At 37.8% G+C, this 16935-nt stretch overlaps 1 protein-coding gene and 1 long non-coding RNA gene across 2 annotated transcripts; both read left to right on the top strand.

Annotated features, from left to right (window-relative positions):
* Positions 1–1832: 1832 nt before the first annotated feature.
* Positions 1833–2657, top strand: LOC100368870 (uncharacterized). Its single transcript, XR_013418666.2, has 3 exons — positions 1833–1862; positions 2136–2183; positions 2554–2657. It is a non-coding gene; the product is annotated as an uncharacterized LOC100368870 (long non-coding RNA).
* Positions 2658–2890: 233 nt separating this feature from the next.
* Positions 2891–16069, top strand: LOC146747605 (uncharacterized). Its single transcript, XM_085497398.1, has 23 exons — positions 2891–2952; positions 3398–3630; positions 3776–3889; positions 4020–4092; positions 4261–4343; positions 4470–4584; positions 5059–5246; positions 5636–5857; positions 6058–6246; positions 6444–6562; positions 6901–7072; positions 7383–7529; positions 7643–7753; positions 8166–8377; positions 8762–8869; positions 9498–9650; positions 10532–10670; positions 11507–11689; positions 11809–12011; positions 12146–12188; positions 12672–13014; positions 13572–13639; positions 15875–16069. Exons 1-23 carry the CDS (start codon positions 2891–2893, stop codon positions 15889–15891), a joined length of 3297 nt encoding a protein of 1098 aa, XP_085353524.1. The 3' UTR covers positions 15892–16069.
* Positions 16070–16935: the final 866 nt, after the last annotated feature.

The following is a 16935-nucleotide window of genomic DNA, read 5'->3' as shown; positions in this document are numbered from 1 at the left end:
AAATAATTGCTAAAACATAAATACTTGGGTTTAAAAACTACATAATTTCTCGAATGTGACGTCATGTCTGCTTGCATTGCATTGTATTGCATTCGGTTTATCATTGGCCTTATATGTACTGAAATTATTTTTCAACTGTAAACGGATTACATCGCGGGGTGCCTGCCGTTGGTGACACGATATCTTGTTTGCGCACGCGCGGAACGGCTTTCTTGATGTTCCATCCAAAAAATAAAGCAAACACAAATCGCATCTCTGCATCGTTCTTTAAAGGGGAACTGCTCAATCCCAGGGATTGCACCAAAGAATCATGGGACACTATTGTTTATGTTGTTTACAAAGTTAATCTATCTTTTGTTGTCGATTGTTATTTTAATCCGGAAAGTAAATTTGTTGTGAGATTAGGCTTAACTGGAAGTGCCCCTTTAAGTAAAAAAAAAACTTTGGACCAGAAATAGATCTTTGCATATGGTTTCTGCCAACATTGTGTTACAACTACAACTGTTTGACGGTAGGCTTAATTTGTTACACCATTCTTTTGATAACTTGTTGTCAGGCATTCTGTTCTGTTTACAACAATAATTTGTTTACTAGTCTGTATCTTGAATAACGAATGTGAAAACGTCACTACCCCCCCCCCCCCGCGGTGAAATCTACTAAAAGCTGCATTCCATGTAGAAAATCTCTGACTCTAAACACCACAAGGTCTTGGGATTTTGTACAAGTCATATAAATCTTATCCAACAGAATCCTGAAGTTTATTTTAGAAAATAAAGAAGAGTACATGGTCTTGAGTAAATACAACAATGAGAAGTACATTTGATTATATGAGTGGACACCACGATCTTCAGTACAAGCTAGCTTCAGTACTCCAATATTTCAGAAACTTTTGCAAACAAACTGATTTTATAATGAGTGAGACAACTCAAAAGTCTATACAGAATGTAATTACGTAACACAAAACTATTGCTAAAACGCGCACCACTGTACCATGTATTTGTATATGGGCTCTGTGTGAGCTCATGTTGAATACCGGTCGAAAGCCAGCGAAAACAGCTAAAATTTAGGAAACAACACAATCTCAAGTAATTGAAGTAATTCTGAGCAACGAACTTTATATATGCTGTACATAGCTAGCCCAAAATACAGTTTTCTACAGTGGCATTAGTTTTCACCGGAGATGGTTGCCAAGCGGTGAAAATGCCTGGATATATCCAGGCTTCCCCCAAAACACGCTAAATGAAAGTTATGACTGTATTCGGAAACGTCATTGTAACCATTCCGCTCTGCCAATACGGTAATGTAAGATATACTCTTTGGGGCGAAGTTTGTTATAAAGACAAATAGTAGTAGCACGCTCTGGCATCGCTTCGACCTGTTCAGCGGTTCTCCATAACATGCACATGAACAGGTGATAACATCATAATATAAAAATAATGTAATTCACAATATATAATGCGTCAGTGATTAATTACGCGATGTCGTTAATCATCATAAACACATACACGTGCTTACGTGTACACATTTTACTAAACAACGCAAACAATATGTATATGTTGACAGGAGTTTGAATAGAGGAATTCAATTGAAATTAAATAGAATTTTATTTGTATAAATATAATGAAATTCAGAATTTACAATAGATCTAAAAATATTAATAACGTGTATATTAACAATTACAGAAGCACACATATGATATTTGTTTACAAACATAAGTTTGGACAGATAAGACGAAATGAGAAAAAAAAACTCAGTTCACAGTGGTATACTTAATTAATATTCTGGTTATCTTTGTCAAAATACTATAAAAGCCACTGACATAGAGCCATAGCAAAATCACATCACCCATACACGCTGAATAGGTAAGTAGGAATTCAGTTTTAGTTTCATGTTTTCTGTATCGCATACACGCAAATTTGTTATTATGATACACTTAATTTGCATTTATGAATCATAGCCATTTACTTCTGGATATAGATCATTTTATATATATACGTTTGTTTTCCCCGATACTGATTAGTGCTTGTCAGTTTTCACATGTTTGATTGCCATGTGTGGTCTACATTAGATAACATACATTCGACACAACTACATTATCACGTACATTTACTGAATGTTTCTTGTTTAAACCACAGTAATGGAATTGTTGCAAGTCTATTTCTTATTGTCGTGTGCCTTACTCGGTAGGTAGTACTAGTATGACATGTAGAATGGCATCAATTAGTTCTACCACAGTCCCATAGAGGGACTGTGGTTCTACTGAGGAATTGTGAGTGGGTCGTGAACGACCACTGTATGGTACTGAGCTGTCTTCAACACAATAGTGATTTAATTGAAAAGTTTATGTTTTTTTTTTAAATTACTACACTTAATATTATAAAACGTTATTATGCGTGAGATATTCTTACAGTACACTTCATAAATTTGTGTATGTTTTCAACCAAAGGATGTTGATATATTTACTCCTGCTCTGTCTTGTCTCTGTGATATATGAAAATTAAATAATAATACACGATTGACATTAACTTATAATATTACATGTTATTTTTATAGTTGTTGCTATTGACCCTAACGACTGTGACGTCAATGTATCCGGCACTTGTTTTATTATCCAACATCAAGAACTGAGATGGAATGATGCCCGCTCTAAATGTCAAGATCTTGGCGGTGACCTTGCCGTTCTAGACAAGATCAACGTACAGGAAGCTGTAAATGCACTTGCTGTTGGGTGAGTAATATATCTGGCATAGTGTATTGTGCGTTATGCCTGGTTTTATGCAAATTGCAAACGAATCTCCGGATAAAGATTTCTAAACTACGATGGACGGCAATTACGCGCCAATCTGTACAAAAATAGACCACCAGTTGAAATTACAAATGACTTACTACCATGACAATTCCTTCATTGTCTTCTAATCTTTCTTCTTGTTCTGGAAACATCAGCGCGCATGGGTGAATCGAGGCACTATCCTGACATTTCCCGATGTGTGATCCTGGTGTTATGTTCGATAGTATTTTTGAACCGAATTATCCCGAGCGTCTGTGGTTTCTTTGATTATCAATATCCTGGGAGTATGTTCTCCATACTTGCTTCATAACGTCCGGGTAGGAGGGGTCGGGGTTTACATTGACCTGTGCATTATGATGTTTTGAAGCATTTTTTACCTATATTGAAGTATCAGTATTCCTAAACAAATCTAGCCTGCTGGAAATATAGATTCCCATTACGGCACCAAGTTCGCAATCACATCAACGAATCGAGCAGTGAAACTAAAATAGTGGGCGTTGTTGATGAATTCATATTATCTGAACAATTCTCAACTTTGGACTAATTGACAAGAAGCAATCATTTATTACATAGCATATACCAGGGTAATCTTGTTTTCCTTTATTTCAGAGGCAAGTCATTGTGGATTGGATTACACGACCTAGCAATTGACGGCCAGCCATTCTGGGTTGATCCGGGCATGTATTACAATAGCAGTAAAGTTTACCCATGGGCGGCCTCAGACAACAACACTCCGGACAGAGATTGTGTTTTAGCTTCGGAAAACCAAAATGGCGCCTTCGAGTGGCAGTATAACAACTGCGAAAGTCCACGTGAATTTCTTTGTGAAATTATCGGTTCAGGTAAAGCAAATTTTCGAAATTTATTCACATGTAATAGAGAAAAATATATTACTTCGTAACTTGCAACTAGTTGAATGAAACTTACATCGCTGAAACTGAAACTTGTTGTATGCACTAATAATTCATGGGTTGGATCTATTTACAGACGACCAAGCTGATATGGAAAGGATTAACGAAGACAAACTGAGAATCGAAGTAGCTAGACTGACCGAGCATGAAAAACCAAGCTCTAAAATAGCAAAAATAAACCAATATCTCGGTAGGTAATATTTCCTATGTAAGTGGTGACACCGAAACTATTTAATTTTTCACTGTGCTTTTATAAACTGACCACCGTCAGTCAAAAACAATATATTACATATCGTAACCTTCGTCATTACAATTGTCAGACCTGCATGAAGGCGACATAAAACTAAATGAAGAAGAAATACTGAGACGAGATATGGGACTCCCAATTTACGAGTAAGTCATTGTTCACTAATTGAGGGCAGTTATTACAGATCGTATTTGGTGGGAGACTTTCATTCATTACTTTAAACTCGCCGTTATTGTCGATGTAATAATTGACGCTTCTGCCTATAACATAGAGTAATTATGCAATTACAAATCATCCTCTATTATTCTGCCCAGAAAACGTGGTGCTGCAGCGGAAGCGCAATATCTTTGGCCTGACCGAACAGTCCACTATGTTTTTGATGACAACATGCCATTAAGTAAGTATACTTACGTATACGTTTGGCATTCCACATGCGAGAATTGGTGTTATTAATATATAAGTAATCAAGTTTTCTGTTCTCGTTAAACCTTAAACATGATGGTTGTCATTTTATGTTGAATAGCTGAAGCAAAAAAGCAAGTTGTACGGAATGCCTTGTTTGCCCTCGAAGAGATGACGTGCTTAACATTCATTGAAGGTTTTGCAACAGATTATTTAAATATCATCAATTCCAATGGGTAAGTACGGAGGATACATACCCGAACTCTATAAACTGTGATGTAGACTGTGTTAACATGCAATCATATGGTATAGTAAGACTAACTGTACAACTAGTGACGATAAGCAACACTTCATTTCAACTATTGCGCAGAACTAATTTATGACGTCAGACTTTTCTTTTCGTTACATACGGTGTTTATCGCGTTATGGTGATTGTTTATTGCGTTATTCGGGTTACGTAACATTAAAGCGGGGGGGGGGGGGTCGTCACCTGCGCACGCGCGGGAATTGAGTCCCAAGCGATGATAACAACTTACACTTAGAACGCAAAGGCTCGTGGGTAGACGCTTGTTTGCAAACAATGACACGCTATTATGGCCACCTGACGCATGCGTAGGTGACGACTCCCCCGCTTTAAAGCTATATATCTTTTTATAGATGATATTAAAAGTTATAAACATAACATAAAGCATGTGTCGTATCGCACTCAGATGCTGGTCGTATATTGGTAGACAGGGTGGAGCACAGCCTGTATCACTTCAAGACAATTCACAAGGGTCGTGCATCTCAGAAGGAGTAATTCAGCACGAAATCATGCACGCTCTTTCATTCTTGCATGAACAAGCCAGATACGACCGTGATGACTATGTAACGATTAACTGGGCCAACATTCTGCCGAGTAAGTCTGTTTTAATATACTGCTAAATAATGGAAAACAATGAGAAATGAAATGTATGTTAAACTCAATCTCCTTATCCTAATACATAAATCTATCCTTAAAGGGCGGCAGTCGTCGTGCCGCGTCCTGTTTGATATTGGACTCATAGCGACGTATACAACGTGTGTAAAATACATCGCTTATTTACATGAAATTCGAACACGCGCTGCGCGACGACCGCCGCGCTTTAAGTTAATACTGGACTATGTCACCTCTTTATTCGAAATCTACACTCTTTCCGCTCAGCAAAGCCATGTTCATCTTGAAATATATAAACGCCCTCTAGATGGGAATTGATTAGTTTACCATTTAAAAATCTATTAATCTTATCACGATATTTTATTCTGCAGATTTTCAGAACAACTTCGACAAGGTCTCGCCTTCGACAATGACCTTACAGAACACCAACTACGATTTCGGCTCACTATTGCATTATAGTCTATATGCGTTTGCCCTTGACCCTTCTGTTAAAGTGATTATCCCCCACGTCGACCCGGGTATAGAAGTTGGCCACAAAAATGGTCCGAGTGTTTTGGACTTAATTGAAATCAATGGGCTCTACAAATGTGAAGGTAAGGCGTTATTGAGTAAACAGTTGCATTGTAATGCACAGTTTAATTAAACATAATTATTACTTCTGATTTGTTAGTTATTCTTAATATTTTGACATTAAACTACGCATGAATGTTGATACTGGATTAAGCTCAATCAATTTAAAAAAATAAAAATAACGAATACAACTACTATATTTTTTTCTTTTAAAAACAAACAGTGATAAATGGAAACTGGTCTCCTTGGAGTGCCTGGACGGATTGTTCTGTTACATGCGGTGGATCAACTCAGACAAGAAATCGAGATTGTAATAGCCCAGCGCCATCGGTAGCCTCACCAGGTGCTCCATGTGCCGGCGCTGACACCGAAACGCGATCATGTATGACGATTGATTGTCCGTTGGAGATTGGTAAGTGAACGTCCGTAGATGTCATCTAAATGTTAGTGTATTACAAAATGATCCGAGTTGTCAGGTACAGCGTATAGCGCAGTGTTTTTTTTGGGGGGGGATTGGTAGGTGCATTCCATGTGTTGGTGCGAGGCAAAACAGTTTTCACCTATGGTGTTGCCTCCAGGTATAACTATTCTGTCTTTGTCCTTGTGTAGATTATGAACACAGAAGCTGTTGGTTAGACCAAAATATGCCACCGTTGTTAACCTCATTGGAAAATACCAACAATCCGTATTTAGATGGCCACTATGCATCAAGGACAGACAAAACCAGGGTAAGTTTATACAAGTTGCGCCAATGCGGTGAAAAAAGAAACAGGTAAAACCGATACCGTTATTACAACTTCCTTCAATAGGTGTTCCGTTGATGCTCGTAGATGCAACGATCTAGTAGGCAGAGTTCCACAAATAACGAGTATGCCGGCGTCCAAAATCAATGTTTGCATCAGATTTATTTAATGTACGTCCGAATAAGAAGTTATCTAAATCTTCTTGTTATTCTCTTCAATTTAAAAAGATGATTAATTTTAGAGTTTTAATATTCAAAATGGCACTGTGCAAAGCGCGATAATATGTTGTTGAACGTCGATTTTTTGGTTTTGTTTTTACAAAGAAATGTGCTAGGGCCGCGGTCCACGCAGGATTCCAGTACTTTGCTCATCGGCTTGATAGTGGAAAATGTTTTGGTACATCGGATGAAGGTCTGTACCGATCCCAGGGCGCATCCACGGAATGCGTTACAGGTTTTGGAACTACAAATTCTATTGACGTGTACGAGATTATAGGTAAACTAATTTTAAGAGTATTATTTTATTAATATTTCAAAGGCGAAATGCATGAGAATCGAACATTTTGTAGTAATTTTTATTCACGAATGATTTCCAATAAGAATATCACCCACATTATTTTACTATTCGATACTTTTAGCTTCAAGTTACGCAATGTGTGTATATAATCAGTTAACCATGGCACTCCTATAATGGTAATATTGACCGTTCGTAATTAAAATTGCCAGTATAATAAACTATTCACTGAATTACTACATTTTTGGAATGGAAAAACGGCTTTATTATGTGTTAATTCTTCCTTCGGCAGAATGGTTATGTTCAGTCGACTCACAGCCTACTGGGTTCTGCTCTTTACCGTTAACACTAACCCCATACACAGTAAACAGTTGCTTAGGAGACTGCCAAACAGTAGGAGGGACAACCACAGCTACAGTGTCAATATGCTGTCCAATTAGTAAGTAGTGTGATTTTATTTTACATTATGTAATTTCACCACAAATGCTGTAATTACTATGTAAAACGTAAGCAATAGTACAACATAATGCATACCGCGCACTTGTTTTAAAGGACAGTGTCGTGACAATTGTGGAGCCTACATTTCCGAGCGTGAATGTTATTGCGATGCTCTGTGTGTTGAGTATGGTGACTGTTGTCCAGAGTACACCGACGACTGCTCAGGTATGTTATTACTACCCTATATAATACATTAGTATGCTATCTAAAAACAGTTAATGTGATATACGTTCAAACATTAATGCAACGAAATTGCGGTCATATATCTTTCGACCAAACACATACTACACACCATACCATACACATCACAACACAATACACAGTCAATATTTACATTGACTATTGAGGTTCCCGATGTCTTATTGGACAATAAGCCAATCGTACGTGAGATGTATTTATTCTATGTATGTATAAAAATTGGTTACACTGCACAAGCAGCTTGAATAATTAATTTTGAAATATGCATTCGTTAGTAACACGACCGTTGCTAAATTTAGTTCCACGTACGAACAAAATAACGCGGTGAACACCACGCAGTGTATTACGAACTACATATTATTGTTTCTTTTTTATTCAGATTCGGACTTCTGTTTCTCCTTCGGTGGTCCACATTATTGGACATTCGACAATAAGTTTTATAACTACCAGGGTGGCTGTGATTATGTTCTGATTAATACGGAGTGTCCAAATAGCTTGTACCATATATCTGTAATTGTCAATAACAAGATTTTGTACCCGTCATATGCCTTGTCTTGGACCACGGACGTGACATTAAACATTTACGACATGGTATGTACATCACCTAAACTAGTTGACTCCTTAAGACACCTCTGAATAGTCTCATAAATAACAACATTGTATTCGTGATTATTCGTGAGCATACTGTACAATATTCGTTCGTTGTTTAAAAAAAACGGTTATACTCATGTGCAATGATTATATCGTACGCATCAAAACAGTCAACGCACATGCACATTAGAGAATTTCACTGTTTCATCAAACAATTTCAGAGTTATGTGTTGCATGGATACCGTTATTTGTGAAATCATAATCGAAACAAAAAAATAAAAATTAGTGTTATTACATGCACATTCCATCTTCAATGTAATTTTATTTATTTAAAGTAGGTGGATTTTATCACGAAAACTAGTGTTACTGTATTTACAATTACAGGTGATACACTTGTTACCGTCAAAAGCAGTGAAGATTGACGGCAATACTGTTTTACCACCGGTTCAACTATCCACGTATTTGAACATCGAGTTAGCTGGATTCTGGGTGGTAATTATTTTCGACTATGATGTGTTGATTCGGGAAATGTATGAAACATCAAATAAACCGGGGTGCTTTCACAATTGATATATTGTTTATTCGTCATTTTGAGCTACGCAAACCGCCCTCCTTTTTACGTATCTATACACTAAGGTCACGGTGGGGGCGGAGAAATTATAGCACCATTTTACAAGTATGTATTATGACGCATTAAATAAAGTAATCCACCAAACGCCCCAATATATTATAGTATTATACGCTGTCACCGTAATGCCATAAGTTACAGCGTGCCATAATTTTGCGATATTTTAACGGGGTATTTTCATCCTACCATACAAGGAAATGCGAATTCCAACTATGAAATGATTACGCGCGTAAGCGTCCTCTAATAATATAAACAAACATGGCTGCCACCAGGGTTTTACCGGACTCCACACATAGAGGTTTTGGATTTCGGCATTTCCATGATGTATCCTTGGAAGAAAAAGATGTATAATAATAAGGTTATTACGAGAATACCTTAAAGTATGCACTCAGACAGTACGGCGCGCATACTTTAAGGTATCCTCTTAATAACCTCACATTATCAAATATATATATATATATACCCCAGCAATAATATATACTGTATCTACAGATTGTAAACACAGGTCACGGAATGAAAGTGTACTGGAATGGTGTGTCAACTGTTATTGTCGTTATGTCAAACTCTCACCAAGGTGTGTGCGGTCTCTGTGGCAATTTTAATAGTAATCCATCGGACGATTGGACTATGTCAAATGGGATTTTGGTAAATATTTATAACAGTGTCTCAGTGTAATTTGTCAGCGTGTGGTATAAATGTAAACAGTGTAGGATGCTTTGCATATTGTTTATTATATAAATTTAGTTCCGCAGTCCGAAAACGGTAACATAAATGTTGACGCCCACAAGCGCGGGTGGGTGGGCGTGCGTCCGAGTCTCCACCTATATCTCGGACGTGCCTGTTCCAATCACATTCAAACTTCACAAATACATCACATATCTTGGGTTATCTGACTCAAGATGGGCGAATGGCGGACATTTTTGTGCTAAATATTCTTCAAATTCAAGCAGTTGGTGTATGGACGGATTTTGGACATTATATGGCGTTGATGTACGTCATTATGTTTTTTCAGATCAGATCGAAAATGGCCGACCGGTGGTCATATCGTTTTAATGAATGCTTCCAGGGACATATCTCTGTCATGCCTTGGCCAATCATGTTCATACATAATTTCACACAGATAATTATTCGATGATCAGATTTAAAATGGCGGAATAGTGGAAATTGAAATGATGAAAATTCCGAAACCAGATATCCGGCGTGTATGAACGGATTTGTTCAAACTTGGTAGAAATATCAGGACCGGATTTCGGTCAAGTATGAATGTTTCGTTCAAACTTGGTTCAAACATTGGACCCGTTTTTCTGGTGGTATTTTTTTAGTGGATGCAGTTTTGGAGCCTGATATTCTCTGTCTGTTTATGTAAAAACTTTATATATTTCCTAAATTTGAAATTACATGTTGTTATTTAAAATAGCCTGTGTCTGCAAATAAAACGTACACCTCTTCGTTTTAATTTTCCATGGTCCTAGCCTGACACGAACAGCGTCAGCACCTTGGGCTTCCCTAATCTAATCTTTCAACAGGCAACTACAAATAACGAATTTGGGGACAGTTGGCAGGTAACAGGATCAGATTGTACCACGGCCCATCGTTCAGTCTACGACGAGGTTCCACGGGACACAGCCACGGCAGAGCAAATTTGTAACCATCTATTCACCGCTGGTAAATAGATTTTTAAGTATTGATATGTGGATGGAGTTGATGAGACTTGTGTTGGATTACATTGCATGTGTGCGTGTTGTATCAGGGGGAAATTCTCTTCCACGGGGTCTCCACACTTGCCAGGGGGGAAACTCGTCTCGTCTCTATATCTCGTCCCCTTGAGGTACGGGATCGGGAATGTCACTTTAACTTTACAGTCAATTAAGGCACACACAACGAAATACGTTTCAGCTCTCGTCTTAGTCGATCTTTCGAGCACTCTATCAGACACAGCGCCCTGGGGAAAAAATCCCCAAGACTCTCACAAGGCTGAACCAAGACTCGCCCAAGACTGGACTACCTCAAGGCTCGCCCCTGGACTGGACTCTCGACTCTCAGACTGCCCTCTCTCTACTCTCAGACTGCGTCTATCGTAGAGTACTCTTTAAGACCAACTCAAACTCTCTTTATTCATTTTCAATACTCTAACCAATTACAAAGCAGTAAAAAGACTCTAGGGCGTAACCTTCAATCATAAAGCCAATCACACTAAGTACTGAATACGTCATATCTTTTGATTAATCGTTCACTACATTAATAACTATGGAATACCAACTGTCAGAATCGCGACGGATATCTCGTAATTAGTTCCAAATCACTGAGCCAAGTTCCGTCCAAAACTTCAAATAGGCCTACACGATGACAGACATAACACAGCAATTCGCTAATAATCAACTAATTAAGTCGGTTAACAGATACGCGAAAACAAATTCATGACAGTTGTACGTTGTGCTAGTGCCCAAGATTATCGATTGTAACATGAATCATACGTATCCTCTTATCCGTATTTTTCGTAGGTAATATACCGGCTTGCAAGGGCCTGGTCGACCCCGCTGTGTTTCTAGGTGCCTGTATCATGGATTTATCAGCAACTCTACCAGGAGACCCATCTGGTGGATGTGCAGTAGTTTCAGCTTACGTTATGCAATGTCAAGACGTCGGTATCGTGGTCGGTGATTGGAGAACTGGAAATGAATGCGGTATGAAAGATGACAGGTTCTGTCCATTGACAGTAATATACATAATTCTTAAGTCAACCATCATGGTTACAACTACTTTGGCAATTATATAATATTAATATTTTTTTGCTCCGATTTAGAAATACCGTGCCCGGTTGGTTCTGCTTATAGTTCATGTGGACCAACATGTCCTGCAACATGTGCGAATCCAAACCCAGTCGGTTCATGCACTCAGCAATGTATTGAGGGTTGTTTCTGCGAACCTGGTAAAGTCGTCACTGAAGGTGGGCAATGCATTGACCAATTGCGCTGTGGCTGCTACTATCTGGGATTGTTGTATAAGGTATGAACCAATCCGTCATATTCATGATATTATTAGAATTGTCAGAGCATTCTCGAGTCGCACTATCGTTATTACGCCACCACATCTTGTATTTGTTCTGAATGTCATAAAATTGGTACTTTATTTTCTTTAAGTTTGGTGAAGAACAGGCCAATGGAAAGACGTGTGATTGTAAAAGTAAGACATTGTCATGTTGTTTTCTTACACGACATACATGATTAGTGATGATGATATATATATATATATATATTATGGTCTGAGTGGTTCTAGTTCATCGTAAGAGCTTTCGGTCTATTTGATCAAATATACAAACGCACATTTGCATAATAAACATATACAATACATAATAGCGTGATCGTGACTTGCACGCGTTAACTGTAGGTGCGATTTACCTACACATGCCATTGTGGGCGCTGCATCGTCTATGTAAATTGTAGTTGACGCCTTGTGTAGTCAGTTTTATGAAGAGAGTGACGAAAACGCCGCTACCGAGATGAGACGTTACGGGAAATGACAAAACACATTCTTAACTTGTTTATTATACACGCCCCCAGACACGCAGTGTGCGTACAAAGGCCATGCTATGTTGTCCCGGCTGCATATCACACTGGCATTACTGCTAAAATAGTAAATCGTGACTACTTACATTCTGATACCCAGTTCCCGGTACTGTGTGTGTTGGTTGTCGCCATTTTGAGGTAATCACAGACGAGGTGACGTGGGAGGCTGCAAAATCCAACTGTGAAAGTGATGGAGGAAGGCTGGCTAAGATAGACACACAAGAAATATTCGACAACATCCGCCAATATATATTTGCCAATAATCTCGCAGACAAAGTTCGAAATGGTTTTTGGTTCGGGCTTGACGACATTGACAACGAAGGGACATATATGTGGTCTGATGGCACACGACTTTTACAGGGAAACTTCGTAAGATGGGCAAAACGACAGCCAAATAATAGTACCAAAAAAGACCCAAATGGTCAGGATTGTGGACTTATGAAGTAAGCAGCAAGTTTCTAATTTGAATTATTGAATACAAAAAAATATAATTCAGTATACACTGCCGCCAGGTAAAGGCGGGTACGTTATAAACTTTTCATAAAGAAACGGTATGCGTGCGTTCAGACTGTTCTTAAGTGCTCTAATTTATGCTTCACACAATAAAGAGTAATGTTTGTCCAGACAGTCAAATCGTTATGTTTTTAATTTGATTACGACATTTCCATCGTCTTTATAAAGTTTATCTTTCAAACTGAAACTAGAGGTTTCTACTGGCCGATTGAATAAAGGTGGAACGTGGCGTCGTTGCGCACCGTGTTTCTTGATTGTCTGGTTGGATTCAACTTCCATTGACATTTATAAATTTTATAAATTAACGACATTATAACTCATGGTTAAATGTAACTTTTGCACACGTCATTAAACAACAATATTATAAATTACATGTTCTCGTCCATGTTGCTTCTTAAAGGTAAGTTTATGGAAACAAAACAAATTAACTCTCCACCACTTGTACATTTCACGTTTGTACATACTAATTTATATTGATACTCAACAGCAAATCGAAATCGTTAAAATGGGGTGATGCTTACTGCAGTTATGAGATGGGATACATCTGCGAATACAGTGAGTGATATTTTAATTGTTTAGATACTTGTCCGTAGTTTTCTTTTCCGTGAGCTTGTCAGCGAAAAGTGGCAATTTTGAACTTTTTCTGAGTGTCTATGCAATCTGATAGTTGTGTTATGCCGTCACATTACGTTACTGCATTTTCAATTGAATACTATGTAATATTTACTATTGCTTTAGAAACGTTTGTACTTGAAATCTCATTATAATTAGTCACATTTGGATCACGCTAATAATACTAAAATTACTAGATACTTATGAATCAGATGATTTAAAATTATGTCATATGCTGATAAACTCACTACAATGGGTCACGTGATATGGCAGCCATGTTTCAAAAAATAAATAAAACAGAAAGTCTATTTCTTTCACTTTTGAGCAAAAAAGTCAGCATACACATGACTTTAAATCTCATTGAATTTACAAATAATGTGTATTTTTTTTTAGAGCCAATAATCACATTGATGTGACATATGAACTAACTTCGTTCAACTTTGACACCCTCATTATGATTGGCCATTTAGAGTTGTCGCATCGAATTAATGGAAACTGGAATAAAATCTATGTCACACAAAGTGAACAACCTTTTGATCTGTTTGTAGCCTAAATGCACTCATATTTGACAAGCGACGATAACAACACACGCTTAAAACGCAAAGGCTAATTGGTAGACGCTTGCTTGTAAACAATGACACGCTATGACCATCTGACGCATGCGCAGGTGAAGACCCCCCCCCCCCGCTTTGAGGTTTATTGCAGTATATAATCCCTTGTAACCGTTGCCATACACATCTGACCCGTTGGATGCTGATTTCAGCTTTAAATTGTTATTATGGAATCATTCTATAACTGATAGATTTGGTGGGAAAGCTAACGTTCTACATGGTGTGACCATTGTAGAATGTATGACACATCTTACACCATTCTCATGCTCACGATTTCACGTATTGCACAGGAATGCAGGTCACTATTCGTTAAATAAACTTTTTTTTTGACAGTTATATAAATACTGCTTTAAATCTAGCATTAGGCCACACTGATTTAATTTTATGGATGACATCCTCTGAAGACCCCAAAACTAATGCGAGAGGGCGAAAAAAAAAATCGGGCCCCCCCAAAAATGCTGCTAAAACCACAGGATTACGGAGCTATTATTACGAATTTAACCACAGTGTATCAAAAAAACAACAAGTCTTTATTTGTAGGAGGCACATGTTGATGTACACATCTCGTACTGTATTACTGTCACAGGTATCATCACCTTTGATTTTGAAAAGGCAAGAGGATAAGGCAGATGTTAGCTTTGCCAAAGGCATATACATCAACTCAATAATAAAGAAAAACTTACTGTGTTGTATTGAAAAAAAAAAATTAAAAATGAACAATAAGTTTGTCAACAGCAACCTGGAAATTAACTTCTTTGACATTCAAACTACAGCTTTTAAAGTGACACTTCAGATAGACTAAGTGTTGACACAAATGCTCTAGAACTACTTCAACTATGTAACAAATTAGGGTCGATATTGAAAAAACCCCACCAACGTCACCCCGTAAGGGGACTTCGGCCAAGGAGCTTCTGCTGCTTTCGTTGCAGTTTTGTCGACTTCAATGCGGACAAAGCAACCGAACTGATTTGTCGCCTGACCGACTTTTAGCCCACCATACACCTCCACTCCTCTCCCATTTCTCTCATCATTGCAGAAGAAACACGGGACAGCCACTCTGGACAATATGTTCTCAAAGTTGTCTGGGCGAAACTCGCTTGCCGCTACCGACTTCTCGTATATAGTGTAAACGTCTCCCTGGCCAACGTCAATTGCGTACCAGTCTACAACAATCCTCTGTTTCACCTCTGCTTTTATGCTCACGTATTTTGGTGGTGTGGTCGCCATGTTGGATCATTTATGGCAAAATTTGCATGTTTTGAGGCAATCTCTTTCCCATGGGTTTTTGCGCTTTACGTAACGCGCATCTAACTGTGCGGAGTTTGGTTTTGAGGTAGCCAAAACGAGTTTTACAACAAGTCGGCGTTTTGCGACAATATGAGTCGGCAAGTTCCGGACAGAAAACCGATCTGTGGAGACTCGTCGTCGGAGAATTTTTTTTTTTTTTTGAGAACAGGCGAAAACTAATGCGCGCGCGGATGTCATCCATAAAATTAAATCGGTGTAGCCTTACTTAAACATCAAGTCTAAATTTTACTCATATGCGATTGTTCTATATTTCTTCCAGCTACAATGTGTCATTAGGAATTTGTTATTACCGCATCTGGTTTGACCAATCAACACGGAGACTTCTAACTTAACCGCAGGCAGCTGTTTTTTTATTAGATACTAATATATTTGCATGAGGGTAGTAGTTAGTCTGTAAATGTATGGAAATGTTGTATATAATTGCATAAATAAAACATTGCATGTACGCACATTAGACTTTTGTTCAGTGTCAGCGAAGTATGGAAGAGGAGACATTTGATTTATATATCGCAGATAAAAGACAATACAATCGCTGAACTATAGGAAATATTTATATAAATACGAAATGATCTGCTGTACATTCTGTTATGTATTAATTGACATGTACTGAAACGATTTATGTAATTAGTTTGTTAGGCTCGACGAATTAAATGAATGGTATGTGTTTGCTGTAATGACAATGGTCGTCTCAACAAGGTTCTGCCAGAACCTACCTAGTCCTTCCTTCCTTTTTATTTTCATTTTCTATTGAGTTTATTTAAAAAAAAAACCCTCCTATTGTAGCATGTAAACATATCTAATACAACACAGCGATCTGGCGTTAATAATCGAGCCATGCTAGAATGCTGATTAATAACACAGTTAAACCGATAAAACAGAGAATCATTCGTTATAGATATGATGTAGAGTACCTACATCATGGATTGAATGAAGGAGTGAATGAATTGAAATCGCAATATCTGATAGAAATAGCGTTTGTGATTCACACTCTCAATGCATATGTAAAAAATGCGTTCGATGCCAAGTTAAATTATTGAATTATTGTTAGTTATCCCACGCCTAGCAATAAATAAATAAATAACGCAAACATACACTGATGATCAGTTAATTGCGTTTTTAATTTGCGTCTGTTAGTTATTAGTTTCCACGATTCTGGGAGTGAATTCCAGAGTTGTATTGCAGAGTATTTCAGATTGTGGTACTTTAATGTAAGATTGACTTTAGGGGGAAGCCTACACTACCTACAAGACGTCTTACATATGTATGGGGTATCGCTTCAAGATAATCGTGTTTTTACAGATCAAAAGATTTTTTTTTAAA

The sequence above is a fragment of the Saccoglossus kowalevskii genome, chromosome 3 (genome assembly GCF_978046115.1).
Source record: "Saccoglossus kowalevskii chromosome 3, keSacKowa6.1, whole genome shotgun sequence".
In the NCBI taxonomy this organism is placed as follows: Eukaryota; Metazoa; Hemichordata; class Enteropneusta; family Harrimaniidae; genus Saccoglossus; species Saccoglossus kowalevskii.
The sequence above is the reverse complement of the archived record's forward strand: the minus strand, read 5'-3'. Positions and strand labels throughout refer to the sequence as shown.